This window comes from Camelina sativa, chromosome 14 (genome assembly GCF_030686135.1).
Source record: "Camelina sativa cultivar CO46 ecotype springtype chromosome 14, ASM3068613v1".
Taxonomy (NCBI): Eukaryota; Viridiplantae; Streptophyta; class Magnoliopsida; order Brassicales; family Brassicaceae; genus Camelina; species Camelina sativa.
Genome location: NC_141893.1, coordinates 5,852,949 through 5,880,839, shown reverse-complemented (window position 1 = coordinate 5,880,839; position 27,891 = coordinate 5,852,949). Strand labels below are relative to the sequence as shown.

At 31.5% G+C, this 27,891-nt stretch overlaps 6 protein-coding genes and 1 pseudogene across 8 annotated transcripts; 3 read left to right on the top strand and 4 right to left on the bottom strand.

Moving 5' to 3' along the window:
• The first annotated feature begins 348 nt into the window (after positions 1–348).
• Positions 349–3,512, top strand: LOC104740016 (uncharacterized). Of its 2 annotated transcripts, none has more exons than XM_010460512.2 (6): positions 349–1,039; positions 1,743–1,779; positions 1,864–2,095; positions 2,608–2,655; positions 2,765–3,141; positions 3,246–3,512. In XM_010460512.2, the coding sequence occupies exons 1-6, from the start codon at positions 1,024–1,026 to the stop codon at positions 3,316–3,318; spliced, it is 783 nt and encodes a 260-aa protein (XP_010458814.1). In that variant the 5' UTR covers positions 349–1,023; the 3' UTR covers positions 3,319–3,512. The 2 variants fall into 2 exon arrangements, with proteins under 2 accessions (XP_010458814.1, XP_010458813.1); XM_010460511.2 differs by having other exon boundaries at positions 1,859–2,095.
• A 260-nt stretch (positions 3,513–3,772) lies between these two features.
• LOC104740015 (zinc transporter 7-like) lies at positions 3,773–5,327 on the top strand. Its single transcript, XM_010460510.2, has 3 exons — positions 3,773–4,412; positions 4,503–4,652; positions 4,813–5,327. Exons 1-3 carry the CDS (start codon positions 3,804–3,806, stop codon positions 5,116–5,118), a joined length of 1,065 nt encoding a protein of 354 aa, XP_010458812.1. The 5' UTR covers positions 3,773–3,803; the 3' UTR covers positions 5,119–5,327.
• A 256-nt stretch (positions 5,328–5,583) lies between these two features.
• LOC104743292 (defensin-like protein 287 pseudogene) lies at positions 5,584–5,935 on the bottom strand (annotated as a pseudogene).
• Positions 5,936–6,422: 487 nt separating this feature from the next.
• LOC104740014 (defensin-like protein 287) lies at positions 6,423–6,967 on the bottom strand. Its single transcript, XM_019235882.2, has 2 exons — positions 6,809–6,967; positions 6,423–6,712 (listed from the first exon to the last, which is right to left on the bottom strand). The coding sequence occupies exons 1-2, from the start codon at positions 6,867–6,869 to the stop codon at positions 6,531–6,533; spliced, it is 243 nt and encodes an 80-aa protein (XP_019091427.1). The 5' UTR covers positions 6,870–6,967; the 3' UTR covers positions 6,423–6,530.
• A 4,455-nt stretch (positions 6,968–11,422) lies between these two features.
• Positions 11,423–11,962, bottom strand: LOC104740013 (defensin-like protein 268). Its single transcript, XM_010460509.2, has 2 exons — positions 11,873–11,962; positions 11,423–11,770 (listed from the first exon to the last, which is right to left on the bottom strand). The coding sequence occupies exons 1-2, from the start codon at positions 11,919–11,921 to the stop codon at positions 11,508–11,510; spliced, it is 312 nt and encodes a 103-aa protein (XP_010458811.1). The 5' UTR covers positions 11,922–11,962; the 3' UTR covers positions 11,423–11,507.
• An 11,921-nt stretch (positions 11,963–23,883) lies between these two features.
• Positions 23,884–24,740, top strand: LOC104740010 (uncharacterized). Its single transcript, XM_010460506.3, has one exon. It carries the CDS (start codon positions 24,009–24,011, stop codon positions 24,600–24,602), a length of 594 nt encoding a protein of 197 aa, XP_010458808.2. The 5' UTR covers positions 23,884–24,008; the 3' UTR covers positions 24,603–24,740.
• Positions 24,741–25,896: 1,156 nt separating this feature from the next.
• On the bottom strand, positions 25,897–27,392 carry LOC104740009 (phytosulfokines 1-like). Of its 2 annotated transcripts, XM_087485840.1 has the most exons (3): positions 27,108–27,392; positions 26,579–26,767; positions 25,897–26,078 (listed from the first exon to the last, which is right to left on the bottom strand). In XM_087485840.1, exons 1-2 carry the CDS (start codon positions 27,231–27,233, stop codon positions 26,624–26,626), a joined length of 270 nt encoding a protein of 89 aa, XP_087341966.1. In that variant the 5' UTR covers positions 27,234–27,392; the 3' UTR covers positions 25,897–26,078; positions 26,579–26,623. The 2 variants fall into 2 exon arrangements, with proteins under 2 accessions (XP_087341966.1, XP_019091377.1); XM_019235832.2 differs by lacking the exon at positions 25,897–26,078 and having other exon boundaries at positions 26,496–26,767.
• Positions 27,393–27,891: the final 499 nt, after the last annotated feature.

Below are 27,891 nucleotides of genomic sequence, written 5' to 3'. Positions count from 1 at the left end.
TAGATTTCGTTAACCCCAAAAAGATATCGCTCGTTTAATTCCAAAAGAAAAGATTGATTTGAATTTTCCTTAAGTAATGATGAGATTTAGCTTTCTTTCCCTCCAAACGAATAAATTACTAATTGATTTAGAGCTATCTGTTCTCCACTACACATCATTGTTTCCCTTTATTAGATTAAGTTTTATATTCTTTCATTGATTTATAATTTGTTCATATTTATAATAAAAGTAGCATCTAGAAGACCACTGATCGATCGGTATGTGGGCGTGTGTATCCTCATCTATGTCTTTTTATACTGATAAGTAACATCCTTATTTATGTTTTTTTACGACTATCTTATGACAGTTGACACTTGACACAATGTTTGGCTTTTACGATTCTGAAACATGATTGTGAAGGTCAAATTCATTTTGTTATATACTTATCACTTCCAAATCAATAAGAGAAACTTATAAAAGAATGAAAGAGAAATATTTTGCATAGTTTAAGGAAATTAATATAGTATGTTAAGCCTTAATCTTAGTGATATTTAGATGGAAACTTTATATAAAAAGACAGAGCATTTAAAGGGGAAAACTTAGAATTTATTTCTAACCATATCATGAATAAATAAATAACAGCTCTAAGTAATATCACTAGATTATAGCATATCATCTATCATTATCGCATAGGCCATTCTTTTCTTCTTACCAATAATTAATTAAAAAAAAAATTCTCGAGTGAAATGGGAGCTGCGACGTCGACGATGGCTGCGAGGTTTGCTTTCTTCCCACCAACTCCGCCGTCGTACACGGTGGTGACAGAGGAGTATACGGGGAAGATGAGGATATCGACGAACATGCAGCATCATCACCTGAGAGACGAGGACATCGATGTTACGAAGATACGGACAAGAAGAGGGAATGAGATCGTGGCGATGTATGTGAAGAATCCAACCGCTAAACTCACCGTTTTGTTTTCTCACGGCAACGCCGCCGATCTTGCTCACGTTTTCTACATCTTCGCCGAGCTAATTCAACTCAATGTCAATATCATGGGGTTAGTTTTTATATCTACATGACATAATAATGTATTAATCCATTAAGTTCACTTGTTTTGAATTTTGATTATATGTTTTTGTTCCATATTTTATTTAATCCAAAAAAAAAAGTGATGGTGCATTAGTCATCACAAAATTTATATTTATGATTTCTCATTATTAGGTTAGTTAGGATAGCATAGGATTCCAAATTGTATTTAATAAAATAAGTACTTTTAACCCCAAAAAAAAATCATTTCGTCAAATTTCTTAGCTAGCTAGTTTTTTTTCGTTTGTTGTCAATTTTTTTTTAAGAGTAAGACACATAACTTCTTTATTAATTATTAATAAATGTATACTATTTATTATATACTAAAAAATAGGATGGTCTGTTTCACCAGTGAGACTACCAAAATTCTAAATAATACTTTTTCTGTTTCACAAAAGTGTCATTTTGATATAATGCACACAAATTAAAAAAATATAGAATTATATGTTTGTCCTTATCTAGTAAGTGATTAATGTTTTAAATTTAATAAAATGAACTTTTGATTAAAGGGTAAATTAGAAAATTTAGTGTAAAAAATACATTAGAATCATAAAGTGACAGTCTTTGTGAAACAAAAAAAAATCTGTAAAATGACATTTTTTGTGAAACAGATGAAGTTACAGTAATTTGGTTCTAATAATATATATATTTTGGTTGTGTGATGATAATTGCAGATACGATTACTCAGGATATGGGCAATCTTCTGGTAAGGTAAGTCATGTATTCCGTTTATTTTAAATAACGCTTGGGATTAGCGCGTGTGATTTAATTTGGATCGTAATTTTGAAAGCCAAGCGAGCAAGAGACGTACGCAGACATAGAAGCAGCTTATAATTGGCTAAGAAAGACTTATGGTACAAAAGATGAATGTATCATTTTGTACGGACAATCCGTTGGAAGTGGACCGTCCCTTGAGCTTGCTTCTCGTCTTCCATGTCTCCGAGCACTTGTTCTTCATAGTTCTTTTTTGTCCGGTCTACGCGTCATGTACCCTTTCAAGCATTCCTTCTCGTTCGACATTTACAAGGTTTGATCCTTCTTTTATATTTTCATTAAAGGAGAGATCTCAGCATCGATTCGTGACATAATATTGAGTCTCTAGCTAGAGCTTTGATTCCTATCTAGTTAAGAAACTAGTACAGTCTAGGATCGTATTATGTGATATTTTATTAATTACTTGACAGTATATTTTCTTAATTTTCTTCTAAATATCTTTTCCTTTAATTAGAGTTACATTATTCTATTAGAATATCAAAATATTGAGATTGAATATTATACGTTTCTTTAATTTTATAAAACATCATAGCCAAGTACATCTATTAACAACTTCATGGGATCAATGATGTGTACATCTATAAACATCAAATAGTGTTAATATTGGATTTTTGGTATAGTAAACCTTTATGGGATCAATGATGACATTCCATGGTGTGTAAAAATATAAGATATATGATTTTAACATATATACCCCCCCCCCCCCCCCCAAAATAAGGATAATCTCATTGGTTTGGTACACTGATAAAAGTTTTTTTACTGCAGAATATTGACAAAATTCATCTCGTAAATTGTCCTGTGCTTGTGATTCATGTAAGTCTATTTTCACATCATAGTATATTGATATACAGTAATCATTCTTATTTTATACATACGAGATTATAATAACAACTTGGTAGAATTCTCCTTGCGTGCAATGCAGGGAACAGATGACGATGTGGTGAATATTTCACATGGAAAACAGTTATGGGAACTATGCAAAGAAAAATACGAACCCTTATGGCTTAAAGGAGGAGGCCACTGTGATCTTGAGATGTCCCCTCAGTACTTACCTCACTTGAGAAAGTTCATTTCAGCCATTGAGAAGCTTCCAATTCAAAACTTGCGGCGCCAATCACTGGCTGATGACCACAAGAAAGAGAAATCAACAAAGAGTAGTATTTGGATTGGATCTAGGCATAGCACAGAATGTGTTACTGCTAGAGACAGATCAAGAAAGTACATTAGTACCAATAATCGGTATGGGAAGGCGAGAAACAGTGTGGATAGCTCCGATCGGGCTAGGAATAGCTTCGACAGGTTAGTAGTTAGTATTTTAACCGTTGATGATCAAATGATTCATTTTTTTTCAACTTTAGCTTTTGTTACACAGGAGATCTTACTACATAAATCTTTTGTTGTAGGTTGGGTGAAATAGTGAGGTCAGTTCGGTTGTGTAATGTTGATTGTGTGAAGAATGCAGTTGAAGAGGTTTAATGATTGTTGTCAGTTGTCACAATATTGTTTTTTTTTTTTTTTTCTCCTGATTCGTTGTTTAGACTCTTTGGAAAAGAGAAACACATCTTTTGTATGAACATATTTTATTTTCTTTCTAAAACGTTATTATAAATTAACATATAGATGTTCATATATGATACGATTTCGTTATCTAATAAAAATTGATTAAAATTCTCATTCTCAAAATCTAAACTATTTGTCCCGCAGACATTTATAATGCCTTAGCGCCACGTCATCAGGGCCACATCAGCGCCACATCACAACAGTCTGTAAGTTATTTGACCAAGCTCTGTTGAAGAAGTGTGTGTCCGGCGGAGATAACACAAGCCAGACACAAGTTTCCAAAATCCTCGCCACTCACAGGAGATCCTCTGTTGCAACTTGCAAGGCTACGCGTTCTATATAAACAAACACTAATAACCTCACAAACTTTACTCTAAAATCAAAACCAAAAAAGAAACAAAATGGCTTCTACTCATCAAATTTACAAGCTAATGATCATTGCAATACTCTTTCTCTCCTTCACATTAACCTCTCTAGCTGAAAATGCCGAGCTCGCAAGCGTTCCACAATGCATATCCGGACCACACGCATCGTTTTGTAGCAACAGCAAAGAATTGACGAAACTCAAAATCATAGCTATTTTTTCTATCTTAGTGGCGAGTATAATTGGTGTTTCTTTACCCTTGTTCACCCAAGGGGTTCCGGCGTTAGGACCAGACCGAGATATTTTTGTGATCGTCAAGGCGTTAGCCTCTGGAGTGATCTTAGCGACGGGTTATATGCATGTATTACCTGACTCTTTTTACGATCTCAATTCCCCTTGCTTACCAAGAAATCCGTGGAAGAAGTTTCCATTCACGACCTTTATCGCTATGCTCTCGGCTTTGATGACGTTGATGGTGGATTCTTATGCTATGAGTTGGCATAAGAAGAGAATGCTTAAATCGCAAGCAAATATCGTTGAAACCCTAGAGAACGGATCAAATGAATTGGAGAAAGAAAACGGGGTTATAGTTGCCGATCGCGAGGACGCAAAATCTCAGCTTATAAGGCATCAAGTCATTGCTCAAGTAGGCCCATTATGGTTGATTTCCTTTGTTAAAATTTATTACGTTACAATATTTCTTATAGAACCATAACTTTGAAACTAATCCGTTCAGGTTTTGGAGCTAGGAATTATAGTGCACTTCGTTGTAATCGGCCTTGCAATGGGAGCTTCCGATAACAAATGTACCATACGTTCTCTCATCGCCGCTCTTTGTTTTCATCAGTTATTTGAAGGCATGGGGCTTGGCGGTTGCATTCTTCAGGTAGCAAAATTGTACTTAATAATCGCTTAGCGGAGTATATATATATCGCATTTTACAAAAATAAATTTGTCAACAAAAGTAAATTAGTTTATAATCAAGTGATTGTAGTATACTTGTCATTGTACCAACTCTTCATTAAAGATTTTTTTTTTGTTCTAAGGCGCAATATGGAAAGAAAACAAGCTGGACAATGGTGGTTTTTTTCTCGGTCACGACACCACTAGGGATCGTTCTAGGAATGTTGTTACAAACTGTATACAGCCCGACGAGTCCAACTGCATTGATTGTAGTTGGTGTCTTAAACGCATGTTCGGCCGGTTTATTGAACTACATGGCACTTGTTAATCTACTGGGTGCTGATTTTCTGGGACCAAAGTTGCAAGGAAATATGAAGCTTCAGACAATGGCTTATGTTGCTGTTTTTCTAGGTGCCGGAGGAATGTCTTTAATGGCCAAATGGGCGTAGAATATGTTGAAAATTGAAATTGCATTTATGCCAAATTACATAATAATTTCTTAGGTTTTTAGGGTTATTAATCCATTCGTAAACCGTCTCACCATTTGTTGAGTGAGCCAATAAAATTTTGTTTTAACTTGAGCCACATCATGTTTAATAATTTTCTTTAGTAATATATAATTGTTTTTATAGAGAAAAAGTAATGGTAGAAAACAAAATTATATAATTGAGTCTTTAGCTCAGTTGGTAAATGAGCAAGTTATGTCAGGAGTTCGAGTATATGATTGTACGTTTTATATTATTGTTCAGAAAAAAAAGATCTTATCATCTTAACACACGTACGTTTTATTCCTTAGGTAACAAATGATTGATATTGATACATGCATAGTCCTCATTGTTGTATCTATTTAACTTTTCGTTATTCGTTTACATTATTAAAAAAGCGAACATTAATTTAGGAGAAAGATGACTTAATTAAGCGGTTGGACTGGTAGTTTCTCCACCAAAACCATGGCATCTACATAATCCTTTATCACATCGACAATCAACACAAGCTAGCCTCACACGCGATGTTCATTAAACATTGTGTATTTGTTTTGCATGTAAATGAGATTGTGACATCATCCCCCTTGGTTATCTCCGCTGACTCTGAAACTGCGAAAAGAAGAATGAAAAACAATGCAATTAACTTTTTAAAACACTGTAAAAATTGTTTAAAGGGGTCGACCAGCAAAATATTGCATTAACGGTAAAGAAACTAGATATCGGTCGCGGTGAAAACAAGAACGGCCAATAAGATAGCCATAATTACGCCAAGATTGTTCATTTTCTCTCTGAATTTTGAGACTGATTCTTTTTGTTGAATGAACGGCACCTTGTATGTAATTTTAGCTTGGTTTGTAATGATTGTAGTGTGACAAAGAACAACAAATATATGTAGGAGCATGATGGCCTCAAGATGGTCAACTAGAGAGTGATTCCTTTTCAGATATATGTAGGAGAATGATTTTTTAATTGTCATTCTAGAGTTAAATTTTTGTTTCATACTATTATTTATCGTTTTCTATTTAATGCAATTTTATCAATCAAATTTTCAGTTTTATCTCTCACTTTTAGTTTATTAATTATATAAAACAAATGAAATAATGTATTAATGAATGGTAGATCATGTAATGTTAGGAAAAAATTTAGATCATTCCGTATTTATCAACTCTAAACAATAAAGTAATGATTAAATCTGAAAGTTTCAGGCAAAAAATTATGTTTACTATACAGCTGCATATTGTTCATTTAGTATTAAGATTTTTTCACCATATTAAAAATCAGATATTTTATTTCATTAACTGAAGGTTTTTTTATAATTATTCTTTTGCACATGACAAGAAAACAAAAGAGAAATTGAAAAGAAATGGGCAAATTGATTAAGCAGTTAATGGCGCAGCTGTTGGATTTCCACCAAAACCATGGCATCTACATAATCCTTTATCACATCGGCAATCAGTACAAGCTTCACAAGCAATGTTTCTCAAACAGTCCGATTTCGTTTTGCATGCGAATGAGATTGTGATCATTTTCTTCTTAGCCTCCACCACAGAGTTTGAAACTGCCAGAGAAAAAAAAAAAGTCATATTAAAATACTGTTATTGGTATAACAAAAAGGTGAAACTGAATTTGAGGTTACAAAAAAAAAACTAAATACAAGTCGCGGTGAAGACAAGAGCGGCCAAAAACACTGCAATGGTTACACGAAAATTATTCATATTTTTCTCCTAGCTCTGAACCGAATTCGTTTGTAGAATTTGAGGTGTGGATAACTTTCGTTTAGTTTGCGATGGAATGATGGAAGAATACAATTATAGGTGTATTATATAGAGCACGATGGTCCATAAAGTTGCTTCTTTGCCTCAAATGTTATTACTTTTGTCAATGTTTTTAATAAATTAAGTTGTTGAGTTGTAAGTATATGATATGCTTGTAAATTTTTAATTAAATTAACATATTTATTAATAAGGTGTCTTTTTTTTTTTGTCAAACTTTAATAAGGTGTCTTAATTTAGAATCTATGGCTTTTAAAGGAACTTAAATTTATCACAAAAAGAAAGTGTAGGTTAAGTGGTTAGAAAAATCTAAGGCTTTTGTCACTTTCTTCCAAAAAGCACGAAAAGAGAAACCACAAATTATCTTTTTTTGTTATTGAAAATGAAAATTTAATTTATAGAAAAATAAATATAAAGAACACTAAATTTTTTAGTAAAAATTAGTGTAAAGGAAAATAAATTTAAGGTCAAGAAAAAAAATCTCACAATCTAAGCACATTATTTTTTTAAGATTCGTTTTTTTTGCTGGATATAAAGTTTTTAAAGCCTTACCAGTTGTTTAAAAAAAAAAAACAAGCCTTACCAGTCATACCAATCATCATTCTTCCAAAATTGTAAATATGATTTTATGAGTTAAATTAGGCTTTAGACAAAATATTTCAAAATTTAATCATTTAATGTAAAGTTTCCTGATTTTTTCATAATTTTTTAATGGTATATGGACAATTACATTATTTGTTCTTAAAAATACTATTTTAAATATATTGTATTATTAGTTCAAAAATATATATATATATATATATATTGTATTAAAATATATGTTCAGACCAAACGACGTGGTGATTGGTTTATTCATTTTATGTGTCTTTAATATTTTCAACCATAATCTATGCTATCTAAACTCTAAATTAACTATGATCTGATGAGCTGTTTTTTTTTTAAACGTTTATGTAATGATATGTGCGACTCGGTTGACAGAAACCGGCTCTGGCACAAAAAGAACTAAAGAAGAATCAAACTCTTCTTCGGCTCTTATTGGGTGAATATTAAAACTATTGCGCTATAATTATATTTTTTATGTAAGAAGAATAAATTATCTATGTTTTAGGGGATGTCCTTGCCCTCACAATCACAACTATTGTTGAACCACAACATCTCCGAGCAAAATCATGTTATAATCTCGCCACAAAATGAGTCATTCATATATATAGTTTATATATTAAACGGTTGATATATAATCTTCATTATTAATTTTCTCAATTGAAAACATTGCGATTTAGTTTATTTTGCATTATAAACAAATGATTATATAGGAGGAAGATTAGTTCAAGATGCTGTTGGATCATTGTCTTGGGGGGGGGGGGGGGGGGGGGGGGGGGGGGTTTAGAGCCATGGCATTTACATAAATTTTCCATGATCGCATTTGTAATCGTGATAAGAGCAATTCCTACAAGCAAGTTCCTTCAACGAATTCGTAACTACCAAATGAAAAAAAAAAACGAGTTTTTGTTAAAGCGGCCAATGGACCAAAGTGTCAAATGTATAATGGAGCAAAAATACCAATCGTGTTGAAGACAAGAAAACCAAGAACGCAACAATGGTAACACGAAGGTTGTTCATTTTTTGTCTCGGAGTTTTGAAAACGATATTGTCAAATGAATTAAATTATCTTATAAACATGAATAATTTGTTGGTTTGTGCTGATGAGCTCTAGATATGTATACACGTTAAACTATTAATTGGGCTTTTCTGTTTTAACAATTTTATTAAATATCATTAAACAAATTAGCAAAAATAATTGGATTGGATTTACAATTTTCAAAAAATATTTACTAAAGTAATATCAAATCTATGTGTGTATTTTTTTTTTTTTGTTGACATCAACCAACTTACCAACTCTTTGTGTAATTTTTTTCAATTTATTCATAATATTTGCAACAAAGTAAATATAAACAACTATATCTTGAAATCATTTATGGATATGATTTTTTTTATTGGGGGTTTGAAATGGACTATCGGGTCAATGAGTCCGAAAAGGAGAAAAAAAATACATATCATTCTTTCACCACAAGAAAACACGCCTTTTGCGAGGACAAGTTGCGACGGAATATAGCTCTCGCAAATTTGCGGTGGATTTACGAGGAATGTAAGAGAAACTAAAAACCACTAGCATATCCCTCGCAAAATTGCGAGGAAGCCGGTCGTCGCAAATCCGCTGCTCAATTGTGAGGCATTTACGACAAATTCGCAGGGATGGTCACCTCCCTCGCAAATAAATCGCAATATTGCGACGATTTTGCGAAAACAAAATCCATAGCAAAATTGCTATGAACATGCGAGTGAATTACGAAAGCCATAGCAAATCCATTGCAAAATTAGAATTTTTTTTTATAAGTATTACAAAACTTAATATAATTTTTTTTAACACAAGTATCTACAATATTTAACACAAATTGTTTCATTTCTCTGTTTTTAGTCTGAAAAGACTAGTGAGGCACTTCCTGATTTCCTGCAAGTCCTAGAAGACACTCATAGGAGACTTGATGGTTCTTTTGTTGATAGACTGTCTGAGAAGGTGTACAAGGAAGTCTTGTCAAAGATAGCTCAAGCTGAGTTTGAGCTATTATCAGGGGATAACATGGAGAGTAGTGCTTCTGGCGGGTTATCAATGACTGTGAAGAACCACATTTATGTCAAAGTAAAACATGCTTCATTGTTTATGTTTGTGTTTTGTATCTTCATTGTCTAATTGTTTATGTTTGAGTGATCAAGTGTCTCTGTTTTGTTGGCAGGTTTCTCCTAAGAAAAAGAACCGGATATATGGGGTTGGTAACATGCAAGCAGAAGCATCTTCAGCTCAGATTGGTCAACCGCCTCCTCCTTTTGAAAATCCACTTGTTCTAGCTGGGAAGCTTGCTGCTGCCGAAGCTGTTCTTGCCACTCAGGCTAGTCAATTACAGGCCAATGCAGTGAAGATGCAAGAAAATTCAGAGAAGATGCATAGTTATGATGCATACTTTGAATATCTTGTAGAGAAAGATCCAGACTTTGCTGCAAGAGTTCCCCGAGAAGATTTAGCGGCCAGACCCGTGACTAGAGATGCAACCACCAGAGAACCTACCAACGGAGAAGCATCCTGATGAAGTCTCTTTCTTTATCCTTTGAACATCTCTTAATGTAAACTTAGTTAACTTTGTAAACTTATGCAATCGGTTACTCTTTACCGTTGTAAACAGATTTTGTAAACTTAGTACTTCTAATTACAGTTTTAATTTGCATAATTTTAAAGTTAATTACTAATTACAAGTTTATGTCTAATTATGCTAACCAAAATTAAAATTGCAATTTTTTTGATACCATTATTATTATTTTGCAACGGAAAATATTATTGCAAAAGCCTCGCAAATTTGCGAGGGATGTACTAGATTAAACCTAGTACTTCTAATTACAGCTTTAATTTGCATAATTTTAAGGTTAATTCCTAATTACAGGTTTATGTCTAATTATGCTAACCAAAATTAAAATTGCAATTTTTTATACCATTATTATTATTTTGCGACGGAAAATATTATTGTAAAAGTCTCGCAAATTTGCGAAGGATGTACTAGATACCAAAATTACAAGGAATTTGCTATTTAGACAATTCCTCGCAATTTGCGCTTAGTTTGCGAGGGAAATTATTTCTCACAAAATTTGCGAGGGATTTGCAACGTTGACCGATTTACGAGAAGCGATTTGCGAGGAACTGACTTCCCTCACAAATCTCTCGCTTTTGTCGATTTGCGATGGATTTGCTATATATTCGTCCATCGCAAAACGCGTATTTTCTTGTAGTGTTTGTCTTCCACAGCTAGACTTAGAAATATTGGTTGAATGTATCTTATGATTATCTCGCGTGCTAGCTGCAAGCTATAGAGACGAAATGTGGAGGAGGGTGTCCGCAGGTGTCCAGAGGGACTAACCAATTCGGGTGTCGAAGATAAAGAATGATATGGATTTTTTTTTCTTTTTTGGACTCATGGGCCCGATAGTCCATTTCAAACCCCCGATAAAAGAAAACATATCCAAATATAAATGACTTCGAGATATCTATCTAAAGAGTAATATATGCACTATTAACCGCAGTATCAATTTAAGAATCACATACAATATCAATTTGGTAAACTCTTATTACTGTAATATATGCACTATTAACCGCAATATCAATTTAAGAATATATATTTTACAAGTTTTTCTTTCGCAAATTTGATCATTTTAATCACACAAATCTTCTATCTTAATTATAGTTCACTTATATACATCTCTATAATAGAGCAACAAATTAAAGACGACTACATCTTAGGTAAGATCTAATTAGCGTTCAATAAGCGATTACATATTTGGTAAGATCTTATTTGCGTTTAATGTGCACTATTATAATAGACTGAATACAAATTAAGGTTTCATGGACTCTTTGCTTCAAGGATTTATGTGTGATAAACGTAGCAAAAATAATATGATGAGAAATAATCAGTTTTATATCTTTGTGAGCTCAACATCTCTTCTTTAAAGATTAATATACATTCACCGGAGTTGCATCAATCAGCATATATAGCATTCACATATATGCATATCACATGTTCGATTGTATATACAGACTTTGTATTTGCACGTTGGCGGACAAATTTCGTTACAAGAAGAGTTTCCGTGGCAACGCTCACACTGTCTGATATCAGGTCTAGAACCAATCACCGTAGTAGTGAGAACTTGTAGATCATTGCCACAGTTGCAGTAAGGATTTGTGGAAGGACAAATGCATAGTTTTTGCGATTCTCTTACCATCGCATCAGATACCGACAATAAATCTGCATCCCAAAAGATTTTAAAAAAATCAGTAAATGTTGCCAAAAGTGTAAAATGGATCTCACATTTTCAAAGCTCTGTGGTATGTGTAACGTAATTCTTACAAGATGCAGCAATAAGAGCGAATACAAAATGAAAGATAAGTCTCGCCATAGATTTTTTAGTCCTTGCAATGAGAATAAAATTTTGATGGAGAGATTACTGCAAAAGCTTTCACTATTTGTAGTCAACTTGCGAATTTTTAAAACTAATTGGTAAGAACAAAAAAAGTCAAGTAATTTTTCATTTTAGTTAATTGACTTAATGAGTTTAAAAGCTATGTTGGACCGTCATTATGACAATAATATATACGTTGACTTCCTACTTTGTTAGTGTATATGTGTACGTAACATATATAATTTTTTTTTTTTTTTTTTTTGACAACCACGTAACATATATGTTGTGGGCTTTGGTGGATTGATCCGTCAAAGATCGCGGTTTTATGAGCATTAATACTAGTTTACCTTGTTATCTAAGAGCATCTATCTTTTAAAATCTTTTTTGTACATTTTTGTGCCACTTGAGATCACGATGGATACTTATATTGTTGATGATAGAATTAAATATTTGTTTAGATAAATAACTGCATAAATAACTAAAAGTCGGATTATATATAATTACATTCCAAAATTATATCATTACCAAAGATCTCGAAGTCGTTTTCAAACAATATTAATTATGTTAGTCGAAATTGGAAACAATTTTGAAAATATGGTAATATTTTGGTTCTAATATATAAAACTATTTCTAAGCCAAAAGAATCGGCATTAACTATGGAGCATATATATGAGCATCTATATTATTCTTTTTGAAATACACTAGATTTTGAACTCACACCTAGCATGTGTTTATTTGATATATTTTGACAAAAATTATATATTATTGATTACGGTAATAAAATATTATCTCATAAAATAAATTTAAATTAGTACTAAGGAAAACAATTAAATTTCAGATACACAATTTTTAAAAATATAAAAATCAGTTGTATTATGAAATCAAATTTGATAAAAAAAAATCATAAATTTAACTTGACGTCCAGGCGAGGCAAATCAAACTGATGATCTTACATATCCTAAACCATTTTCTTTGATCACCAGAAAAACGAAACAATTTTATAATCATGAATTTAACTCATTTTCATATTTAATTGATCGCTACCACCTATGTTTTCGTGTTTTTTATTAAATGTTTTCTTATTTTTCATATTCTTTCTTGTCATTTTCATTGTCAAATTTTGTGTTAATTGTCATCGTAACTTTTACTGTTTGGTTCTTCGTTATACTTTTTTTTTTCTTTCTCATCAATTTCTTCACATTCTTCCACTGAAAAACCTTTTTTAAGACTACCATACAACTTGTTAACCCATCAAACTCCAAGAACAAAATCATTTCTTTTCTCGTAAAATTTGTGAAATTCATGATTACCAGCATAATCCACACATGCAATCAATTATTGACAATTTTATCCATATACTTATTTCGTTTTAGATCCACGCATTTAAAAACTTCTCAAACCAAAATCCTTACTTGGTTTATAATATTTTAAAAACATAATAAAATATACTAATAATTATATATTTAATATGAATCATATGATATATAGAAATATGATTACACTATAAGAACATATTAATTATAAATAAATAATATCAATTATATTATATCATCAAATAATATCAATTGTATCATATTATCAAATAACCGTAACCGTATATAACAGTAACCGCTTGAACCGTAACCGTATTTAAACGTAACCGTTTAACCGTTTGTTAAACAGTTCTGGTTAAGGTTACAAAAATTTCTAACCATAACCGATGGTTAATAAACCTTAACCGTGACAACCGTAACTATGGTCATGCCTATGTATAGCTAATAAAACATATGTGTTTGTCGTCCATCTTTCTTCTTTAAACCTCAAAATTTGACTCAAACATTAAATTAAGGTCTTGCGATGTCAATCCTTCTTCCTTAGACCCAAAAATAAAAAATTAATGAAAGAATATCAACTCTTCTCTAAAATCATACACAAAAATATGTTTTACAGCTCATAAGAAATAAAAAGCACAAATGTAGATAAATAAGATAATTTATGTTTTGCATCAATATTTATAATATTTTAAACTTTTAAAAGGTTTCGAAATATAAAATTTGAACTTTTTAAAAATTTCAATATTTATAATATTTCAAACTTTTAAAATTTAAAACTCATAATATTTAAAAAAATTTTAAAAGCTAAAAACTTTTAAAACTTTTAAAATTTTTAAATATTATAATTATTTTTTTGAAACTGTTTAAAGTTTTAATTTGATCAAATAAAAAACAAGATCAAACCAAATAAAAGTTTGATAAATCAAGTTTTCCTGCTCATTCGTTGTTGAAAGCATATTAATCTTATTTATACTAGTTTTTAACCATTGTCTAAAAAATTTCTAGCCGATGTGGGATATTGTGCTTAGTTCTTTGATTTCCATAAATTTAAAATTTTCCTTTTTCTAAAAAAATCTGTAAATTTAAATAATGTTAATGAATGACATGTCAAATCATAGTAGGTTGTTTAAAATAATTTTTAATATAGAAAATTCGGGAAATTGTATAAAATGTTAATAAGTTATATGTCAAATTTCTATTGGTTGTTTAAAATCATATGTAGACGGTCTTATGAGCTTATAGCTCAGACTTTTTATTAGTATAGATTTTGTGTTATGCCCTTGAAGTTTTGGTTATTTAATTTGTTTTATTTACAAGATTAACCCCTAATTATTTTCCTAAAATAACAATTTCTGGAAACTCATTTAATGGAACTATATTAATCGAACAAATTTATTTACACTTATTGCCATAATAAGCTTGACACCATCTATACTTTATGATGTTTTCAAACACAACTCTACGCATTAAATTTTTAATCCCATAAAAATCTTCAAAACTTGAGTAACAAATGATTACAATCGCAATAATTATTATAACGTTAATAAAGTTCATAAAAACGAGAACCCAACTTTTAGAAACTCAATAATTGGGTATATTTAACTTTAGCATCAAGAAAAACATATAATATAGTATATAGTGTGTTAAGAACCTGAATATTATTCTGCGATAATGTTATCAACTCAAATAGGAAAACACTAAAATCTCTCTTTTATTGCTATGGATCGTAAACTCCTTGCTCATCAAGCATTTTCCATGTATAAATATCAACTTCACAAACGAAACACAACACACAACCAAAATCACTAATATGACGGTTTTGAAACACGAGTTAAACCACTAATATGACGATTTGAATTAACATTAGTATAAATATAAAATATTATTAATTCGATTTTGAAACACGGTGAAATATTCGTTTAATTATTTGTTCAATACCACTAATATAAGAATATTAGACATATTAAATCAGAATAATTTAACTAAAATTTTGTAAAACAATTAAATAATTGGTAAAATTGTGACTTAATCCGACAATAGCTTATAAATTACATATTTATGTATTTATTTTCCCTATTATTGTTTTAATAATTGGCAATCCAAACAAAATTATTATTTAATTAAACAAAACAAACTAAATATAAAAAACATAAGAATTAAAATGTTATTACTTTTTAAAAAATTGTTCCACGATATACCGCGGGTTAAAATCTAGTATTTGTTAAGATTTCATCATCGGCTAATGACTCTCCAGATTATTAATCCAATATACAACTTCCTTAAATGTAGCAATACAATCAACTAAATAAAAAATGTTAAAGATCTTTTGACATCATTAGTAACAAAATTATTTACATACGAGCATAATACAGTAATAGCATATACCTAATCAACCATTCCAAAATTTTTAGATTAAACATCTTTCAATATTTTCTCTACTAACTCACACAAAAACCATCAAAAAATTCTTAAAGCTTTATAAACACTTTGTTAACGTTCTAACGAGCAATTTTAAATCAAGTTTTGTCAATTGATGTCATTTCTCTTTTTTTTTTTTTGGCAAAAATTTTGTCATTTCTCAAGTTTTGTATATTAGGTGAAACCGTGTTATATTATTGTTCGTTTAATAAATCAAGTTGATTAGCATTTCTTTTATCCTAGTTAAGCAGTTAACACTAAGCCACCATGTTGAATGACACAACGTTTCCTAATAAAACTTTTTTTTAACTTCTGATTTATTTTTATTTAGATTCTCTAAACTAGAGACTCTAAGGAATGTGCTCTTATTATCTCAAGAAACATGTTAAACTTCTTGTTAAAACATATATCGGTTAAACTTTCATTGTCAACTAATTTTATCTTAAAATTTATAAACTTAAAACAAATTTATTTATCGAAAGCAAGAAAAAGTAAAGAAGACTTTCTTTGGGTCAAAAAAAAAACATTAAAAAAATGCTAAAGAAGAAGAGATAATTACTATAGACTATATATCAAAATTCTTATATGTATTGTTCTCTTGTGGCGGATATGAATTCGTACCAGCCTAAGAGAAAGTTTTAAACAACCTAAAAGGATCAGCCACATATCTCATTGATTAAATCAGGAGAGGCATCTATAATTAGATCGCATATGTAAAGAACAATATAAAAGCCTAAAAGGTCTTTTAACCCACAAAAGTTCATTTCCTGCCGGAAAAAGAACATTGTAAAGTTTTTTTTGTATATATATGCGGAATCCAAAATATATAAATAAATCAAGATATGTTCGTACATATGTGTAAACATAGAATATGAATGGATATGTATGTCTTCATCTAAAAATAGAGAGGCATGATTTGACCTAAGCATAATGTTATCGAGAAACGATTCGGGCTCTTACAGTGGTGAAGTTGGTTTGCCTCGTAAAGGGAATAATATAACAAAACATATTTAGAAGTATCTTTTATTATTGTTAGATCCTTTGAATCAATTCTTCTTTCGAAAAGAGGGGTATTTGAACATTCAAGGTGTTAATATGATCATAATTTGTGAACCAATCCAGCCTGATCATGTAATCTACGAATTAAGCTTAGAAACGTGCTTTAGCAAAAAAACAAAAAAGCTCTGTATATATATTTGAAGACTGATAATTATGATGGATTCACGAGTAAAATAGATCAACAACTTACGGATCATAAGTTAATATCACAGTTTTTTTTTTTTTTTGGTCAACTATTGGATCACAACTGGCCGGTTCTTTACATTCGTAGAAACCAGGACTCGATCTCAAATGTGATAATGCCTTCTACAAATAGACTTACCTCCTGCCATTGCACTAAGGTCACTTCACACATTTTCTTTTTCTTAACTATCAAAGTATAAATCACAAGATGGAAGTTGTATATATATAAAAATCACTTAATGCACATATTAATATTGCGAGCATTACAAAAGAATTATCTAGTAGTCCTATTACAAAGGGACACTAAAGATTTAGAGCTATTCCATAAAATAGTGGGGGTAATTAAAGCATTTTGGATCTAATCCACTTCTCCCAAATTGTTATCATTTCGAAGGTTTATTTTAAAACTACAAAGCCTTACAATATATATAAAAATGATAATTACATCTTCTAATTCAAAATGGAGTTTCCAACGTTTTGATGTTGACATCTGCTGACGCCAGTTCGCAGCAGTTAGGTTCAAAGGTGCCAATGATTTATTTATTTTAATAAAATAAACACAAATCCTTGTCTCGATTTGTTTTTCCTCCAAGATCACTAATTTGTTTAATGTATTTTTACATTTTCTTGTCGCTTACCAATTGGTTTCTCCGTGCGTGGGGCTCATCAGAGATAAATTATGTGGCTATCCTTCGTTGAAATTTTTGTAGTATTTAATTATGTTTTTCGCCTTTTTTATTCTCCATTTCTTTCAATAATTTAATATATTAAACTTGTGGTTTGATATGTAATGGGTTTGGATAATCTGCCTCTTCAAGTCAAATTCCATCACTCTATTATACTGCCTCTTCTCGCTAAACTAAACACCGAATCCAATGATCAAATCTTAAAGTACAAAACAATGTGATAATATACCGCGAGTTAGAGAACAATAAGAAAAGAAAAAGACTACTATAGGCTGAAGATGGTTTTCGTCAATAATTTCATACAAACTCTTTCTTAGATGAATCTAAATCTAAGTAAATTAGACATATTCTTTTATGCACACACACAAAAAAATATCTTTATATGAAACTCATAGTGTTTTTAACCGCAGTTATATTTTTATTAGTTAAAGAAAACTAGACTATTTTTTGTCTTTTACACGTACATGGATTTAGGTACACGGCCACGATTACAAATCACTAACCTATGAATTTGGTTAAGAAGCATATATCCTCTTTTGTTCATCAAGTTTTTTAATTGAGTATGAGAGATGTATTTTTATTTATTTATTCAACGGTAAGAATTCAATGTTTGTGGTATATTTCGTTATCAATTGGTAGTTTTCTTATTTAAAAAAACTACTAATATCTAATGGATTTTCTTTGGACATCATTATCTAATGGAGATTATTAAAGTAAAGGTCGCATTACATTAAAGGTATATATAAACCTGAAAATAAGGTAAAAGCCAAAGTCCTTGATTATATAAAATACGGACGGATAGAGACACGTTACGGTATAATTTTGCACGTCTTCTGGTTACAATATGAGACAAGGGCATCTTAATACTAGGTTTAGCCGTTTAGGTAACACACACATGACTTGACCGTGACTTATTATCATTTTTAATATGATTAAACTCCATATATATAATAAAATGTTTAAGTGTCAATGACAATGAATCGAATATTTGTCAGTCAGAAAAATGTAATAATATTCGTTGCGGACGACACGTGTCGACAGTAACACAGCATAGAACTGGCAAAATGGTTTACGTAATTTGATAGGATAGTTTTAGCCCCCAACAAAATAAATCACTTAATTAATTGGTTAAATTAATTAGTGGCGGAAGTGTGAGTGGATCACTGCCTTAATTTTGATTGCTTAAGCTGAGAAGATTAACGATTAGAAGTTAATCATCAACTAGATGAGGTGCCGTACGCAAAGGTCTTTTTTAGCTTAGAAACATCTTAGTTAAACTTTTGTATGGTTGCCCAAAAAAAAAGTTGAACTTTTGTATTGTAAGAAAAGAAAATTATGACGACGTAAAACTTTTAATTTTAAATTAGTCATAGTTAATAATCATGGTAACACTTATAATATAAATACGATCGAGTTTGAGTCTAAAATATGATTATTGAATAAACTATGACGACTAAGACCAAGAAAAATAAAGAAGAGAAATAAGCTAGACTACTTGATTCGGTCACACCGAATCGAAACAGTTGAAAATTGATATCAAATCTTTTCCAAACAGATAAAAACATAGTGATCTTTAGCGATTACTTTTTCTCTAGGGTTAGTGACATCTTCTAGAGTGATATTTGAGGCAGACAACGAAGATGGGTCTAGATCAACACAGAACACAAGTTTTTAGCATGACGAGAACAAAAAAAAAGAAAGACAGGCTTATCCTCTTTAGTCCAATCAAATATTTAAGGGAAACTATATATAAAGATGGGGCTGCTTTGTAGTGAAGTGGGGGAAAGTGGAGGCAGTCGTCATAGTGTTATTTGCAGAATGGGTACACTTCAATAATCAAATTGTACCATAGGGTCATAGGCTATTCTCAATCTATCTCTAAATGGTTATAATTGAAACTTGAAAGCTATTCAAAACAAACATGAAATTTTTGTTACCTTTTCTCATATAAAATTAGAGAAATTATCCGGTGACGCGTGCTCAACACAGTCCCTTATTGTGCTGTCCTATCACACAATTTTTTTAATCTCATAATATCGACGGCACATTTTTTTTTTTCTCGACTCTGCTTATCTGCTACGAACAAATCTCTAAGTGAATACATGATCAACCAGTAATGAAATTGTTTTTTTTCTTCTATAAGCCAGGAAAGCTTTGTGAAAGTTTTTTTTTTGTTTGGATATTAATAAAGCTTGCATTTATAAAGTTTCATATTTTATGCAAGTAAAATCACGATATATAGAATAAACTACAATATTGAAAATTCAACAGTCAGACATTCCTTTCAACAACAGCAACACGTGATTTAAAAAAAACAAAAAAAAAACTCATACGAATACGATGTCCACAATACTAAACACTGAAATTTTCAGCGGTAAAAAAGTAGACTGTTAAATTTATAATTTACATGTCACTAACAATTTACCGCTGAATTCACGAATAATGAAAAGAACACTTAATCGTCGGCTAGGGTCAAATTATAGTTCGCTGAAGTCTTTTAAAGTCAATGGAAAGTATTGCACCAATTTCAATTTGTTACTCTTTTTAATGTTTTTCTTCTCAATGAACTCAATTGTGGTATAGACTATGAAAGCATGTAAGCATGTTAAGTAAATGTTTAAGTTGTGTCTCGGTGAATTGGTGCGCCGGCCATGAGGCGTCACTACAAAATGTTTGGCCCCACTCGTAACATTTTCATGTCTGATTTATCAAATCACATCTTATCTGTGTTCCCATTTGTCTCTTTTTAGGTAAATTTCATTTGGACAATGAACTAACATATTGGATTAAACCTGTTTGAGAATCTATTCTCTCTCTCTCTCTGGCAATAAATACAAACACTCCAACACATAGGATGCGAATACTATGGGATGGATTGCATAAGTTCGGTTTTTGAAGATAGCTAGGAATAATGTAGGTGTGTGTGATTGGAGTTATGTTGAATTGTTGATGGACAAAGTTGCTATTTACTGATGAATTTGGCGGTCAACATTTAAATAAAATAGAAGCCTTGGACTGTTGGAGTGGAAGCTGGATAAAATACATAAACAGGTGTTTGGACTGTTGATTTATGGTTTTATTTGACATTAGGGTTTTATTTAATTGTTGTTTGCTTCCATGTAGTTGAATCGCAGACTTAGGGTAAATGATTCATAATGTTGTTAGTTGGAATGATATTTCTTTTCTTTTTATTAGTATAGATTTATCTATAAATTATGTTTTTCTTCAATAAGGGTTTATAATATTTTAAAATTTTATTGCAATATATATTAGTGTAGTTCTGATTTCTAAATGATAATCCTTATCCCATGTGAGTATGTGACTCTACAAACTTTTCTAATTCGTTCTTCGATCAAACATTGTAAATTTGTAATATTGAAAAGGCATATGAAAGTACTGATTGTTTCTTTTCTTAAAATATTTATAATATGATAACTATTAAAATCTTTTTGTTTTTTGTTTTTTTTGGTAAAATCTTTTTTTTTTTTATTTGATAAACATATCTGTGTATAGAACGACGGAGAGATGGATCTTGGGGTCTCTTGTCTTCTACTTGTGTTAATTGGGGTCTATTGTCTTCTATCGTTGATTTTTAAATTAGAATAAAATGAAAGCATGTATTAGTTAAGTCCAATAGTGGGAAAACCCCAAATTAATTTTAAATTAGTTTGATAAATGATTACAAGTTAATCTAGGAAACATGTATGCATTGAAAAAGTATGGAGTAGTAATTGTGGTCCTGTGGATTAGAGCCATATAACTCAATTAACAAATACAGAAATACTCCATCAGTCAAGTCTATCATAATAACACACAAACACAAAATCATATCTAATTATACTATTAATCATAAATGGGGGGGGGGGGGGGGGGGGTAAAAGTTATTGACCTTTTAGAAAGTTATAAGAAATTTTCAATATTGATGTTTTTTACTACTGGATATATACACATGAGTTAATCTCTAATCATAAAATTAATCTACATTTCGGTTTAATCTCTAATCATAAAAATAAAGACTTCTTGAACAGAGTTGCCAGTGGAAACCCCACAACTTTTCTTTTTGTTCCTTGAATATTTCAGAAACCAAATAATTTTCCATGCTCAATGGTAAAAAGGTTTCGGAAAATAGGTACGTAATTAAGAACTATACAACATTTACCGGTTAGAAAAAAAGACTATGAGGACTTGAACCGGATTGTTTTGAAGAGTTTTTTTCTCTCTCAGACACAAGAATCGAGGAACCTTCACCATATCTCTTCTCCGGTGCCGGTAAAGCTTTTCTTTGCCGGCGTCGGGACTTAAACCTCTTTGCTTCCAGTCGTTCTCGAGCTCCTTTTTCTGTTTTCACTTTTGTTAAACTTTTTTACTCTTTGAAACTCTCTCGAATCCTCTTGAAACACATGCATCTAGCAGGCGAAATAAGAATAAACAACAAAGAGGACAGTAGATGGCCGGCGTTCTCCATCTCTGATCCTCTAATCGCATCAACTTACCCGAAGTTTAATGTAGAAGAACCACCAATTTATAGATCTGGGTTTTCGAGTTTCCAAGAAGAGCTCTCATACCAGGCTTCATTGATGGCAAGAGCATATACTCTTGGACCGTCAGATGCGCCATGCCTGGTAGAGACGCCGACGGCGCACGGCGACTTCCTCCTCTTGGTTTCGACTTCCTGTAATGGAGAAAGTAAGCTCTTATGGTTCATATCCTTCGATACAAACCTCGGAAAAAATCCTCCACTACCGGCCTTCCATTCACCGGAGATGTTCGAGCAACCGCAAAACCTATCAACATCTCTGTACGGCCGCACTCAAACCTCTCACTTGCCAACCAAAGTGAAACTAGGGTTTCATCTGGTTGGCTTAGCAAAATTTGGCCCAATAAGGTGTTTGAAGGCTTTATACAAAAAGTGTGATCCAAGCCTCTTTTAGCAAATATCCAGGTCTGGTCTGAACTCCTCTTTACCCAACCCTAGTCAATCTATGTGTCGTTTTATGAATCCAATTGACCGAAGACTTCAATTGGAACATCTCTCACCATCGTTGCTAGCTTGGTACAAGAATTTTGAGAAAAACCTGTTTTTAGTTACACTTAGGGATGGTATATATGAACTTGAAAGCTTGATGGAAATCGGCATTATGATCTCGGTTTTACGAAGTCGTGATTACCGAAGCTTCCTCAACCTTTTTCATCTGCCTCCTATGATTTATGAGTTTAAGCAAGCGTATCCCGCAAGCCTTCTGGCCAAGGCTTAAAAGCGACCCCCACCCGACTATATAACCGTAGTCATCCTTGTCCTTGCCGATGAGCAAATTCATCAAGCTCTTCTCATGCCGGTGAGAATTTCGGCCGTGGCATCCTTCTCAACGTCACAGAGTCTATTGACAGTGACCATTGCATCGTTCATTGCTCTGTCCATGGATGATCCTTCGACAAACTGTGTTGTCACTTGCGCCAAATTGCCATTAAGCTTTTGTCTCCAAGTTATCATGGATTCTTTGTCGAACTTTTCTAGCTATTCTTTTGTCTTCTTATGTTTGGTTATGCTTTTTGTAAGCCTTATTATTTTTGTAATATTGATTACCCTGAACTTTATATGATCTGAATGAAACCAAGCTTTTGACCCAAAAAAAAAAGAAAAAAAAGACTATGATTACTACAGTATCTTCTACAGTAATTTATCTAATACGTGAGGAATATTTATGGTTGGTGATATGACATAAGACATTCATAGCTATTATTAGTAAGAGCCTTTTTTTTTGGGGCAAAACAGTAAGAGAAATAACTCTCTAATGACTAATAAAGTAATAATACTAAGAATATATATATATATATATTTGTAATTTTGATTATTCATTTCAAGTGACAAAATGAAGTCAGTAAAAAAAACTAGAAAATCTATTCAACTTATACGAATTTCTTAAACCCTTTTTTTTGGTCCAAACTAATTTCTTCAACCCATATGCAACAAATAAAATATAAGTTGGCTGAATTTTGGAGACTTCTCACAATACCATCAAACCCACCCAAAAAAAAAGTTAGTCCACCTAAACACAATGAACTTTGTTGTTCTACAAAACAATTTAGAAAGAAACAATGTATTTGTCGTATATAAATCAAATTGATTTTTTTTATACCACCATTAGTTAACTATATTTCTTTTTACGAAATCGGGTCTTACAAATCACGGTACTACAACTTCCTTTTAAAATGAACTAATCTTTCTGTATCTAACATATTTATTATAATATATTAATTTATATATAACACCATTTTCTACGTAACTTTTCCTCCGGCCACCTCTATAAAACCCTTCGCTCTCTCTTTCCCTTATTTCAAAACCACTTCACACAACTCTCCCTCTCTCTCTCTTCAAAAACATCGCACAAGAAAAATCTCGAAACAAATCAAAGCAAAGATCGAACATGAATACAATCCCGGCGGAACTCAGCGGATACTTCCATTATCTAACACCGGATAAATATAATAGCCAAACATCAATCATGGAGTCTGAGTACTTCAACATGCCCTCTTCTCCTACTTCTTCGTCCTCCTTCTACCACCTTAACGGTCTGATCAACAACAACAACAACTACTCTTCGTCATCTAACGGTCAAGATCTAATGACGAGCAACAACTCAACATCGGACGAAGATCACCAACAAAGCATGATCATCGATGAGAGGAAACAAAGAAGAATGATCTCTAACAGAGAATCTGCTCGTAGGTCAAGGATGAGAAAGCAGAGACATCTCGATGAGCTTTGGTCTCAAGTGATAAGACTTCGTTCTGATAACCACTGTCTTATCGATAAGCTGAACCGCGTATCTGAAAGCCATGAGCTTGCCTTAAAAGAGAACGCTAAGCTTAAAGAGGAAACTTCTGATCTCAGACAGCTTATCTCTGATATTAAGTCAAACAACGAAGACGACAACAGTTTTCTAAGAGAGCTCGAAGATTCAATATCGAACTCTAGATCGGATTCGAACCAAAGGTGCAGAGATTTTGAGCTGTGTTAATGATCTTGATCATTGTTCTGCTTTTGTCAAGAATGTAGATTTCACAAGGATCATATATATTGTATTATATATATGATATAATATTATCATTAATGTTATTCTCTATCGCGAAAAAAACAAAACAATACTGTTCTTCTATACCTTTTTCTTTTAGCCAACTTGAGTTAGTTAAGAATAATATTGCTAATGATCATGCGCATACGATACATATTATATTATTCTCAGATTTAAAGCTCTTTTCAAATGATAAGCATCCACAAAAATATATATATAAAGTCCTAAAAAAACATTTCAAAACTTAAAATATCATTGTGTTAATTTTACAAATTTTAGGTTAACGATGTAAATTAATCCCACTGGGACTCCACGGATGACATATTTTAAAAAATGTTTACTTATGTTTGGTCGACACGAAATTTTGATCAGTTGAATGTAACTTTCAAGAAAACTAAAGAAATATTTTCTGTTATTTTATTGTTTGTCCGTACTTCTCTTTATATACTTTTATATGATTGTAAGAAAGTGTACACGCCTTGGTTACCAATAAATTTGTTTGTACCGATATGTTGCTAAATTTCCAGGCATGGAGTTTTAAACCAGAAAATCCCACTAATTTATAATACGATAATCAAAATACTAAATGTATGAGATACACCAATTAACGTACTACAATTCTGCAAAATTTAAACTATAACAACAACAAGAAAAAAACAGTCTTACTCGCAAATTTTCAGCTCGCCGCATAAATAGACTTGCATCATAAAAAAAAAAAACAAAAAACATTCATGGCAAACAACGATATAAGATGAAGTTGATTTGCTAAAAATGGTGGACCTTCTTCTTTTCAATTTTAATCAACCATTTAATCATTACCCCCTTTTCTCATTTTGTAGTAGTACTTATTTATTTTAACCATTTAACTTTTTAAGCATCACTGATTCAAGTTTGACAAAGCCACCTAGAAATTGTTTTTTCTTTTCAAAAATTTCACCTGACGAAGAATATTCTTCTAAATCCAAACACATCAAATCAAAAGAGAGAGATCAATGTACATCATAATACTGGAAAATATAGTTAAATTATCTTCGACGTTGTTTTATTCGTTCTTTTGCTTTCATATGTTCTGGCTATGCACTGTTAACATCTTTGTTAAATATAATTATTATTCTAATTTTGGAAGTACATTTGAATCAATAACTGGCCGAAGAATAGAAAGTTTAATACGTTTACTGTTGAAGCACTTACGTTTTTATGGTTTTGTTATAAAAAAATAACGCCTTTCCAAGCCAAGAAATAGATCAACGTGTTGCATATTATTTGTTGAATCATCAATCGTAGATATTATTGTCAATGGTTGAATATAAGACTATAAAACTTTTAACAAAAAAAAAAAAGACTATAAAACTTGGTGGATGGTATTGGTAGTTGACTGAAATTAGACAAAAGCAGGTGGAGGCTCCTGGTGATAGTGCTGATCTGCAAAAAATGTTCAAAATAAAACACACACACACACATATATATATAATTGAGACTAATTATCAAAAGAGTATTATACAAATATACACACGTAAACACATTTTAACATATCTAATCCTTTTTCCTATTCAAAATTTGATACACAAGTAATCACATCACTCACGATTTCTATTATATATGTAACATACCATACAGTCATACTACATTACTACCTTCTTTTATATTCTAATCTATTCAATATTCATATAACGTTCTGCATGTATCTTTCATTACAGGATGGCTATAAGCTTCTATTTAGGCCTATAACAATAAGACAAAAGCCCACATTTTTTTTTTCCTAGTCCGAACAGCTAAGTTAAAGTTGCTTGGTCGTCTAGCCCAATTAAACTTTGTGCTTTCACAACCTTAGGAGATATATTAACAGAAACTAAAGGAAGATTAGGATAAAAGAACAAAGAACATGAAGTCATGAAACACATGGTCAAGGAGACCTTGCTTACGTTTATAGTTTGTTAAATAAAAGACAAATAGTAATAGTTCTTGTTTCAAGGAGATAGGTTTAAGTCTTGTGTATAGATGTAATCGGTGTGAGCAGCTACGGCTTTCTTCACAAGACATTCTTCTTCACTGTCTGAATTCTTGCACTCTAGTACTCCATGTCCATCACCTTTACTGTTTCTTTCTTTCTCCTAGATCCACCAACAAAAATTAATAAACTAGAGAGATGAATCACACTCGAATTTACTCATTTATATCTTTCAATGAATTTTCTGGTACTCGAATAAATTATCTGTAACCACCGTATGCTGAAACTAATAATTGACAATACATAGTTCACAACTTATATTATATAATTTGATCTTTTACTATACGGTTACTATCAATAATGAACCAATATCAGTAGAAATTTATTATGCTAGCTGAGGATCGAAAAATTAATATATCTACAAACTTATATCAAAACCCTTTAATTAATCCCATTAGAGAAAAAGAAAGAAGAACCAAAGAAAAGTGTATCGACGAACTTACATGTGCGGAGGGAGATGGTTTAGGAGGAGCAAAACCATCTTCTCTTGAAATAACACGTGAAGCCATGCTTAGAAGCAATACTAGAGTGAAGAAGAAGATCATCACTTCACTTTTCTTCTTCATCATTTCTTTCCTTTTTCTTCTACTTCTCTCTAAGAGTTGAATAAATAAAGTGTTATTTTGTATATAAAGGCCATACAGATAAATTTATTAACAAATAATATACAGAGATATTTGACTTTAGTATATTAGTAGTATAAAATACGAAGATGCGGCTGGATAGACCATAAATGCTGTATAGAGAAATGGGGGGGGGGGGGGGGGGGTTCATAATGAAGCAGAAGGAGGAAAGATCGATGAAGCAGAAAGAGAGAGAGAGAAAGGGAAGTCAAACTTAGGCATCTTGGTGTCAACGCTTTCATTTCTCCTAGGAAACGTCACCTCTTCTTGTTTCAATGTGACTTTCAATATATCGAAATATCATGGACCTTTTAATAGTACTATATAGTTTTAAGATTGTTTTTGTATATGCTTTTACATATTTTTCTTTTCTGTCTGAATCTTTGTAATACTAAATTAAAATTCTAGTTTCAAGTCTAAATCTTTTACTTGTCGTGGGGGATGGAGGTTTTTAGCCCATGTATAACTGTTAATACAGTATACAATCTTCCTCTTGTGAGAAGAAAAATATATTATACTATCAAGTTTTTATACTTTTTTCCAATACTATGACAGATAGTATGATATTGGTGATAGTAGTAAAAAGAATGTATGTTCATCCATA